The 11,480-nt window shown below is 38.8% G+C and overlaps 1 protein-coding gene across 2 annotated transcripts; it reads left to right on the forward strand.

Moving 5' to 3' along the window:
- The first annotated feature begins 355 nt into the window (after positions 1 to 355).
- Positions 356 to 10,863, forward strand: LOC146513628 (E3 ISG15--protein ligase HERC5-like). Of its 2 annotated transcripts, XM_085165661.1 has the most exons (24): positions 356 to 955; positions 1,045 to 1,165; positions 1,289 to 1,365; positions 1,493 to 1,714; positions 1,864 to 1,955; positions 2,801 to 2,931; positions 3,132 to 3,256; positions 3,932 to 3,990; positions 4,118 to 4,236; positions 4,344 to 4,403; positions 4,497 to 4,602; positions 4,716 to 4,914; positions 5,400 to 5,548; positions 5,665 to 5,772; positions 5,901 to 5,999; positions 6,406 to 6,573; positions 6,670 to 6,810; positions 6,914 to 7,083; positions 7,259 to 7,322; positions 7,412 to 7,482; positions 7,579 to 7,762; positions 9,019 to 9,121; positions 10,038 to 10,146; positions 10,717 to 10,863. In XM_085165661.1, exons 1-24 carry the CDS (start codon positions 739 to 741, stop codon positions 10,835 to 10,837), a joined length of 3,015 nt encoding a protein of 1,004 aa, XP_085021787.1. In that variant the 5' UTR covers positions 356 to 738; the 3' UTR covers positions 10,838 to 10,863. The 2 variants fall into 2 exon arrangements, with proteins under 2 accessions (XP_085021787.1, XP_085021786.1); XM_085165660.1 differs by having other exon boundaries at positions 359 to 955; positions 10,038 to 10,791.
- The last annotated feature ends 617 nt before the right edge of the window (positions 10,864 to 11,480 follow it).

Here is an 11,480-nt window from a genome sequence, read left to right on the forward strand (position 1 = left end):
CCTGGTCTCACTGACATCATACAGAGCCAAGAGTTTAAAGAAACAGTCTGGAACAGCGATTACTTGTACATATAATGACACCATTGTCTGAATCTTAGGTCATGTTCAATATGAGCATCCATCATTGTGATGGTATGTATGACAGAAAATAAGGAAAAGCACAAATGATATCTTGCACACCTGGTATACTTAACAGTTAACAGCCTCACACATTTTCTTGTTATTTAGGGTAAAAGCCACACCTCCTTCAGAAAACACCAAATGCAGAGTAATATAAAGTAATATAATGAGCTGTGTTGCTGGTGGAAAACACTTTCTTTCATTTACTTACATTACTTTCATTTGCAATTCTAATCTAATCTAATCTAATCTAATCTAATCAATATTATTGCAATATTCTATTACGATAATAGAGTTCAGGTCTGTTAAATAACAGCTGAACTCTAATGGACTCAGAAAAAAACACAGGTTAATATGTTCATGTGGGCGTAGCATGTTCAGTGGGACTGCTGTCATGCAAAATCTGCACACATCAACTCCAGTTTCGTTTTTGGTTTTCCAGCTAAGGTAATAAACCACGTGCCAGTGACTCACTAGGTGTGGTGTTTTTATTGTTTGTAAGTTTTGTTTTCCTTTTCTCACAGCTGACTTTGCTCAATAAACCAGTCAGGTTTCGTTTCATACTTCCACCTGAGTCATAAAAAGCAGCTGCTTGTACTGCAGAGTCATTTTAGCATCATGTTTTCATGGGGAGAGGACTGGCAGCAGGGCTTTCGCTTGAAAAGACCCTCAAATATTTCACCTGCTGATGGAGTACGCTCTTTAAACCTCAGCTTTCAAGTCACAGATCTTTCAGCAGGTCACAGACTGCTTGCCTTCATTAAAAGAAATGGGGATGCTTACATCATTCACACAGTTGAGAGCCAAGATGAGGGAAGAGTGAGAGGGAAACAGAGTGAGTATCAGCTTTATGTCTCTGTCTCAATTTCACTTCTCTGCCTGTGTTGATCCACTATGACCTGCTCTGTGTGTGTAAATCTGCAGAGATTGTGAAATGCGAAGAGAAGATTGAAGCTGTGAGTTGTGGTGAAGATGTGGTGAGGATTCTGTCTGAAAGTGGCATCGTTTTTTGTGTGGATCAAGATCGCCCTCCTTTCAGTCCCAGGTGAGTCAAAGATTTGCAGCTTCAGTTTTTAAGGGATCGTCCTTCAATTTCCAGTTAAATTCACAATAACCTGCTGTTGTAATCACAGAAGAGTTTGATCACTTCTTGCGTGTGTTCTGTCAGCACACCAGAAGCACTGCGCAACAAACGGGTGTCTCAGGTGACTTGTGGGAGCCAGCATACAGTCGCCCTGACAAAAGGTAGCGTGAAGTATGTAGTAAGCAATAACTGGCTTGTGAACCTGAATGAAAATGAATCCTTTTCACAGGTTTAGTGGATTTAGGGGTTTAATATGATAGAGAAGTATTATGTTGATTTTCCTCACAGATGGTCAGTTGTATACTTGGGGCCAGGACTCCAGGGGGCAGCTGGGTCTGGGCACAAACGAGCAATACGTGAATTCATCCCAGCATGTCAGATCTTTGTCAGCGATCCCAGTGGTCCAGGTCGCTGCAGGTGGAGAGCAGAGCTTCGCCCTCTCTGTCTCTGGAGGAGTGTTTAGCTGGGGCAGAAACGACTGTGGACAGCTTGGACTGGGTGACACCAAAGGTACTACAATGAAAGTTTAAATCTCTCACTCTCAGTATCTGTCAATATCGCACTGAAGTGTGGTTCCCAGAAGGAATCTGATGTATATGTACTCAAGGTGCAGGTATCAAAATATACATGCAGTATTCAGTATTTTGTTTTTCTCATAGACAGACATACACCGACTCCGGTTCATTACCTAAACATGAAGAAAACTGTTTCCATTTCCTGTGGGAAGGACCACACTGCCGCTCTGACAAAGGTGAGTCAACAACAGTTAACAGACTCACATAAAATTTTACCACCAGAACAAGCAGCGAAACAATTAAATGCTGACTATGATTTAAATGAGCTGTGATTAAAACATTGATAGATGTCAGAAGATGGATTTTGTGTTGAACTCGGTATTTCAGTTGTGGTCTTTGTCGTTGTTTCCTTGTTTATTTCCATAATCTTTGTTTTTTGTTTTCTTTGCGCATCTTTCAAATTACTTCACGCTTTAATTTGAAGGTTGTTTTACAGGAAGAAATAATAGATGAATGCATGATATTTGATATACACTCGATCTGTGTCTTATTTTGTTTGTTCAAAGTTGACTCCAGTTATTTATATGGACGTTTCTTTTATTTGTCTGTTTTATAATTTGAAAGAAATTCCAGTACTTTCATGCCATCATTGATCATTTTGCATTAACCTCCTAAGACCCGAACTCTTCCACGGCATGCATTTTTAATTTCTCTTTGATATTTGGGCTGATTGGGACCTGATTAATGTAAAAACAAAGAATTACCAGATTTTTTTTTAACCTGATTTTTGTTTCTAAGAAAAATAAGAGCCACATATGAGGACATTCGTTTAAAATTTCGATAGATCAGTGGCAGTATAATGTCCTCGTAAGTGGATATCAGGCCCTTGTAGAGCAAAATTGAGTATTTTGGTCTAAATAAAATGTGATGTCCACATATATGGACGCCAGGTCCTAGGAGGTTAATTATGAAAGAGCCGTTTTGTTTCTTATTCTTTGGCTTCTGATTGCTTTTCCACAAACTCCTGAGATAACTATATGTAAATGGCAAAAATGAATATGGACTGTTGTCTGGTTCTCAGGACGGTGCAGTGTTTACATTTGGCTCTGGTCAATATGGACAGCTTGGCCACAACTTGTTACAAAATGAACTGCGTCCTCGGCTTGTTGCAGAGCTCTGGGGGGCAAAGGTCACAAAGGTTGCATGTGGGAGGTAACATTTAAATATAATTATATCATAAATAATTGAAAAAGAAAAGCGTTTACTGCTGAGCGAACGGAAACTTCAACTTCTGTCTTATATCTTCAGAGTGATCACACTGAGGTCCACCAACAACACAGATGTTTAAAACCTTTGAAAAAGCATGTTTTACATTGTGGACTTTCCTTTTCGTGCACTCTTTTCTCAATCAGCTATCACACACTGGTACTGACAGAATCCAAGAAGGTTTACTCGTTTGGGTGTAATGAACAAGGGCAGCTGGGACGTGGAGAAGAGACTCAGGCATCAGTGCCACTACCTGTGCAACTGCCACATGGTAAATACATTTATCTGAACAGAAGAGTCGATTCAGTTTACAATTACACAAAAATAACAGTAACAATAACAGAATTTTATTATTAGAGTAATAATTAAGGTGTGTCACATCCAACTGTATAGATAGAGGTTATAAACCTGACAATGACACACACATATATTCACTATGCAGCAATAAAAAGTGCTACTCAGGGGTACTGAGTCTTCTGAAACCAGTGAGGAGCTGCACTGTTGGGCTTTGCACTTGCTGCAGGTGTAACACAGATGAGCCAATAGCCCAATAGATAATTGGGTATACCTTTAGTTTAAAATAATTAGTAATTCTGACTATAAGGGCTTGAATATAATCATAGACAAAATGTTTGGCCACGCATCAAATACTGGAAAACTCAAAATAATCTAAAAATAAATGTCATGAACTCGTTTTAGGTTTTCTGCTGTATGTTTTTAAAGTGCTGATGAAAAAATATATTAAGCAAATAAAACTGGACCTGAATTTGATCCAAATAACCAAGTTAACCACAGTTAACAACAAAAAGGTTTATTGCCTAAATGTCACAAATTAAGCTGTAAGAGCAAGTCGCTATATCTTATCTTTCTTTCTGGAACTGAAAAACCATCCCATACAGTACAGTTGACTCTTAGGTAGATAATTTCTCATCTGTTTTTATTCTAGACATTTCTAACATCTATGCAGGAGGAAACACCTCATTTGCAACATGCACGCCTAATGAGGTACCAGCACAAATGCATACAGTGCAGTAAGGATACCTGTGGGAGGATGTAAACATGGCTTTACCAGTTATATCTACATGTGAGGTCATGTGTCTAAACCAAACATGAACCTTTGCTTCTTTCACAGGGCGCTGATAACGAGTCAGGCAGTGGCACAAAGAACAAGATGACAGAACACTCTATTGATAACATGATTGACAAATGGGTCTCTGCATATAATCCAAAGCTGTGGAAAAATCTAAAAGAGTAAGTCTAACACAAAAGCAGCTGTTATTGTTGTTGTATGTAACTGGTTTGCTGCACAGCATGTACACTGTAGCCTTAGTGTTACTGACCTCATGAACTCTTCACAGGGAAATTCACAGGATGCTCACATCTCCATCCTGTATGAATCAAAGCTTTCTTGACAGGAGGTAAGAACACCATTTATGAGCATGATCATGACTTCTTTATGTCTGTTGAATTTAACATTTGAATATACACATTTGTCATTTTCTTCATGTCAGCAAAGATAAACATTTCCAAACTTCACCAACGTACTCCGGTTTGGACTTGTCACTTGCACGGCGAAGTTTTGAGAAGCTGGTGATGCAAGATGTTGTTTTTGCAGAGGTATCGAACTGGAATGTGACTAACACACGTTTGTAACCTGATGAGTAATTAACTAAAAAAGTAAGAAGTGGACTTTAATTAAACCTTTAATTAATAACAAGTTGCATCAGCAGGCTGAGACTGCTGTTCTGCAGCTGCTTCCATCTGTTGATATGAACCCTGTGGGAGTGGAAGGATTGAGGATCTTCCTGCTTCTCAATGAACTTCTGCATGCATGCATACAGAAATGCAGATGGCAACAGAGCAAAAAGCTTGCTGATGCAGTCGCTGCTACCATGCAACGACTCCCCAATGAAAGCGTCCAGATTTTAGGTACGGTGACACCTACTATTTTCTTACTGGCTGTCCCGACTTTAGTGCCGTTCTCACATCAACATCATTCTATCCAACTCCAACAGTTCTCAAAGCAGTTAATGCATTTCTCCTAACACAATCTCACCTATGCAAAAAACACTAAACTAACAACTAATTTAACAAATCTGAGGAATTAGTTCAAAACCTTGCTGAAGCTTTGCGATTTAGAGCTCATAATTATGTCACAACTCAATTATTATTTAATGTAATTTAATTGTTTTTAAAGCAATTTTAAAGTCTGTTGTTCAGGCATATATTTAGGCAGACTTTAACAACTTTAAAATCTTCAGCATGTCTATTAAAAGTGTATTTATTGGATTAATATAGATTGTTTAAATGCATCAATGTATTAAATGATAGCATTTTATTCTAACGAACACTCTAGACTTCTTAATCCATGATATCAGCCAGTGAAGAGCTGACTGTAACTTTGTCATCCTCAGGGGAATGGTGGTCCTCACTGTCACCCTCCGACACGATCAGATATGTTCAGGTGTGGAAGACGGCCCTCTCGTGGATCCCAATCTTTAAGTCTGCTTCTTGCAACTCTCAAGCCAGAAACGTACTGCTAATCCTCCAGCATATGTACAATGTCAGTATCAGAAATTATCAAAATTTAATTAAATGTATTACTGCTCAGCTTTTCAACAAAAAAAGTAGGATTTTCACACAGCCAGTATAACAAATACTACCACTTGTTGTTTTAAGACCAATGAGATAAACAAGAAAATCCCAGAAACAACTTTTTGCCTCGAGCTTAGCCAGATGTTTCTAAAGGAGGATCTCAAACGTTGGCGAACAAAGTCAAAACTCAAGGTGAGGTCAGCTGACAACAAGTACGTTGAACCTGCTAAGATGGCAGTCAACCCAGAAAACGACTCATTCATGTTAACACACTGTTAAGCTCACTAACTGTTTATGTGGGTTGTTTCTTTGTTTTCCAGAATGCAGATGATCTGCCTGTGATTCTTTGCAAGTACCCATTTGTGATGGATCTGAAATCAAAGAAACTGGTTTTTGACATGAATTCTGCATTCACTCAGGTAACTTCACCACCCTGTTATAGGAAAACAAAAGCAGAATTTGTAATTTTCCAGTCTGCATTAGTGTGTATTAGTGATCGCACTTTAAAGCTACACTATTCAGCAGTTTTATATAACAGACAAAACAACCATCTATAAAAAACAAAGGAGTCACAACAGAAAATAAACTAACAGAATACAATCATAAATCAGCAGCTGCCCTCAGAGCTGCAAAAGATTCCAACATTTTGTTGTTTTATTTGTTTTAGTTCTCTCACAGTTCAGGCAGGCGTCAGTTTCAGAACCTCAGAACAGAAGCAAGAGCCCGTCTAGCTCACTTGGTTCACCAGCTGCCTTATATACATCACAATTGGAATTTAAATAGAGAATTTATTTTAAAATCATGACACTTTGTTTTGTCTTGCAGAAGGAACAGCAGGCGCCTCCACAGATGGTTTTTGTTTTTCCTTACGGATGGATTCCTCAGCCAAAACCCAAATTCTTTAAACTGCAGCTGCAGCGCGCATCACTTTTCGAAAGCACCTTCAGAGAGCTGGCAGCTGCTGCTCACAGCGACTTCAAGAAGCCACTTGTGGTGAATATTTGAGTGATTTTCACCTGATGATTAATGCATAGCCATTCTTCTGCAACTGTTCTTTCCAGAAGCATCTCTAATATTTATATTTCTCAGGTCCATTTTGATGAGGATCCAAACATCAAAGATGTCTACAAACGAGACCTTTTTCACCACCTGTTTCTTAAAATGGTGTCAGAAGAATCTGGGATGTTCATGCTCAATGACTCCAAAACCCTGGCATGGTTTCCCTCCAATGTAAGACTTTAAAACTGAGCCCACCAACTGTATAAAATTGGTTAAAGGATTAAAGTTTTAACGATAAGCAATAATGAACCAAAGTGAACTTTTATTAATGCAGGCAACAGAGGAGAGCAAGAGAAACTTCTTCCTGTTTGGACTACTGTGTGGCTTGGCCTTGTACAACCAGTGTATCATACACTTACCATTCCCACTGGTTCTGTTCAAGAAGCTACTCAGTTTAGAGCCGACACTGGAGGATATGATGGAGTTCAGCCCGACTGTTGGACGGTAAGTATCCATTTCATTTCAGTAACACAAGCTGCTGCTGGTCCCACAACCTGGCCCCGGACAAGCAGAAGAAAATGTATTTCAAGTTGTGGTGGTTACAGTAACTTGTGACTGCTGTAAAATGTACATAGTTGAACTTCTTTTAATACAACTTTTTGTTTGAATTTCTTTAAAGGAGTCTGCAGACCATCTTAAACTATGAAGATGATGTTCTGGATAATCTCTACATGGACTTTTTGGTATGTGTTTTACTATAGAAGATGATCAGTAATCTGTCTCATTCTCAGGTTTTGCAGCTAAACTCATCTGATTTATAACTAATTTACAGATAAACTGGGATGGGATAAAAGTTGACCTGGATCCTCAAACTCCTGGAAAGCCACTGACAGGTCAAAATAAGTAAGCATATAAAACATGACATGCTTGTGAGGTTCATCTGCAGCACCTTTGTCTCTGTGAAATGTTTGCTGATTTAAAATTTTCCCTACTAAACAGGAAGGAGTTTGTGGAGGCCTATGTGAATCATGCCTTCAACACATCAGTGGAGAGTCTGTTCCAGGAGTTCAAGCGAGGCTTCTTCCTGGTGTGTGACCAGGATTTGGTGAGGCTGTTTCGACCAGAGGAGCTGCAGGGAGTGCTGGTCGGCCAGGACGTGTATGACTGGGAAAAGTTCAAACAGGTACAGTCAGCCAAACAGACACAGGCTGTAGTTTCACAGCTGTCCTGTAGCACAATAACTGTGTACTGCATACTGCCAAAAGCACTCAGTCGGCTGCTTTAACACAAATATGAACTTGAGTCACATCTCAGTCTTAATCCAGACTTTTGTATGATAGTATAATATAATAGTCAGCCCACCCTTCGCAGCTATAACTGCTTCAACTCTTCTGGGAAAGCTTTCCACAAGATTTAATTGTGTTTATGGGAATTTTTAAACGATTCTTCCAGAAGTGCATTTGTGGTGTCAGACACTGATGTTGGAGGAGAAGGCCTGGCTCATAGTTGCTGCTCTAATTCATCCCAAATATGTGCTATCAGGGTGAGGTCAGGACTCTGTGGAGGCTAGTCCAGTTCTTCTACACCAAACTCGCTCTTCCATGGCTTTATGGACCTTGTATTGTGCACTGGTGCCCAGCCATGTTGGAACAGAAAGTGGCCATCCCCAAACTGGAAGCATGAAATTGTCTTGATATGCTGAAGCATTGAGAGTTCCTTTCACCGGCACTAAGGGGGCGAACCCAACTCCTGATAAACAGCCCCACAACAAAACCGCTCCTCCACCACACTTTACACTTGGCACAGTGCAGTCAGACAAGTTGGCAACCACCAAACCCTGACACATCCATCAGATTGCCAGTCAGAGAAGTGTGATTCGTCACTCCAGTAAACACATCTCCACTGCTTTAGAGTCCAGTGTTGAGATGCTTAAATCACTCAATCTGACGCTTTGCATTGTGTTTGTCAGTGTAAGGCTGGGATGCAGCTGCTCAGCCATGGAAACCAATGAAGTTTGGACATCTGTAACAATAGCAGACTGCAGATATTGGTGACTTAAGTGCACTATGAGCCTTAGCATCAGCTGACTAGCTGTCATTTCCAATTACTTCCACTTTGTTATAATATCACTAACAGCTGACTATGGAATATTTAATAGCGAGGAAATTTCATGACTGGACTTGTTGCACTGGTGCATCCTATCACATTACCATGCTGGAATTCATTCAGTTCCTGAGAGCGACTCATCCGTTCACACATGTTTGTAGAAGTAGTCTGCATGTCTAGGTGCTTGATTTAATACACCTGTGTCCATGGAAGTGATTGGAACACATTAATTTAATGATTTGGATGGGTTAGAGAATACTTTTGGCAACATAGTGTATATATGCCTGACCTTACAAACTCTATGATTATAACAGTCATTTTCACTGTTTTCAGAACACAAGTTATGATTGGAAATATCATGACCGCCACCCCACCATACAGATGTTTTGGGAGGTATTTGATGAACTAACTGAAGAGCAGAGGAAAGATTTCCTTCGTAAGTACTTGCTGAAGCCTCCATTATGATATGTTACTGAAATCACACTGTATCATATAAAACATTCGATTTTTCTGCACTTTACCAAGATATATTAGAGAGCAGCATTGTTCTGATTAATATACTGTAAAGCTGCTTTATGGTTGAGTTAGTCATCAAATGCAAAAGAGACACAACACCTCAAATTCTGACAGATGATTTTAAGTATAATGACAACGTAGTGACTCTCTTACTATAATTTGAATAGGTCAGTAGATCTGACGAATATACCTTAATAACAATATTTCAGTCAAATTAAAGATTCTTCATAGCCTGGTTAAGCCTTTTTAAAAAGCCATGTGTTTTTGCACTGGGCCCTGATTCTGTTTTTATTATGCTTGTTCAAAGTACAAAAACGTATGCCAAGGAAAGTGGGCCAAAATTCCTCCCAAAGCTCTGTAAAGATTCATTACCAGTTATCACAAACACTTGACTGCAGTTCTTGCTGCCAGGATGCTTCCACCAGTTAATACATTTAGAGGTCAATTGCTTTTTCACATAGGGCCAGCTAGGCTTGAATATTTTTTTCCCTTAATGAAGGAAATTATAAATTAACAATTGTGTTTACTTATTACACATAAATGTGACAAATATGCAAAAATACTTTTCCTGTGATGTGATGATAAGATGTATGCAAAAGTTTTCAAATTCACTAAAAAGTTGTTAATTATTTGCTTAATGAGATAACATTTTTAGTATAAGCTAGCTTAGGTGAGCCAACCAAATGACCAAAAATGATGAGCAGTGCTATCTTCATATAGAATTGTGAGAATTTTTTGGATATTGATGAGCTTTTTCACAATATACTGACCTTGATAGCTGTCTAACTATCATTAATTAAGTAAACTTATATTTTCTTTCCATTGTTGTTCTTCAGGGTTCCTGACTGGTTTTAGAAGAGCTCCAATTCTTGGCATGGACCAGGTCCATATGGAGGTTCGGGTTAAGCAAATTCAGAGCGGCACCTGTGATCAGCACTTCCCTGAGTCAGAGACATGTCACTCTAATCTGTATCTGCCTTTTTACTCAACTAAGGAGATCCTGCGAGACAGACTGACAGAGGCCCTGCTAGCAGATACAGATTTCACACTGTGATGGTGGATCATATGCAGCTCTAAAGGAGCGTGCACTGTGTCTGTGCTGAGGATAATTTCAGGATAATTTACACTGTGCATTACAATAATATTACACTATAGCAAATGCAAAAAATTCAACATCCCTACATAAGACAGCTGTGTAACAGCATCAGCATCATAAGGCACTTTAGAATTATCTGACTTTTCTTAATATGTCATAATTTATCCAATAATTTAAGTTACGGCTGCATTATAATTCTTATGAATCAAATCTAATTTTTATGCTCAGACAAACATGAACAGGAGAATGTATTGCTTTATAACTACTATATTGCTATAAACATCTGACTATGTAATACAATCCAATAGAGCACTTCTGTATTATTTATCACTTTATTCTTTGAGTTTGACTTTTTTCCTCCTCTGGGGTTTGTGACAGGATTTGACCGCGTGCCCATTCTCAGTATGGACAAAATCAAGATGCAAGTCAAACACACACACGTGCTTCTTAACCTTGGAGCTGCCGTCATATTCAACTAAGGAGATCATGCAAACCAAACTCACAGAGGCCCTGAGCAACAATAAGTGGATCCTTAAGTGATCAAAAATAAATGGGTTTTTTTTTTACTGTACTGAACAGAAGACATAACATTGTAACACTGAAGGGGGCGGATAGAAATTTTCTTAGGGTGGCATAAAAAAACAAATGTGGTGGCAAAATTACACATATTCAGGTGTTTCATTCCATAACACGCATTATATATCGTTAAAATACATCAAATGCAGTAAGTGTTCACATGTTTCATATAAATATACTTTGTAACTTTCTTATTTTCTTTAATCTACATGATTAAACATTTCAATTTCAAATAACTTTAAAAAAAAAGTTCTGGAAATGGCTTTAAGGCTCCTGTGCATTCCTGGCTGGCACATCTCTGCAACATTGTGTGCAAGTCTGGCGGTGGAACACGGCACCAGCACTTTATCCTCTGAAGAACCCCGCATGTCTTGGGGTTGTTTTGTAGCATGTCTGTTCTTACAAACTGAGCATTAGTACAGATGCAGTGACAGCTTGGTTCACATTGTTAGAATGATTCTGTTCATGGAGTTTGAGCAGAACTTCTACGTACGTACAGTGATGTGAAAAACTGGTTCAGATCATTAAACAAATTTAAATATAAGACAATGATAACACAAGTGAACACAAAATGCAGTTTCTAAATCAAAGTGTTTATTATTTGTGG

This window comes from Neolamprologus multifasciatus, chromosome 7, assembly GCF_963576455.1.
Source record: "Neolamprologus multifasciatus chromosome 7, fNeoMul1.2, whole genome shotgun sequence".
Lineage (NCBI taxonomy): Eukaryota > Metazoa > Chordata > Actinopteri > Cichliformes > Cichlidae > Neolamprologus > Neolamprologus multifasciatus.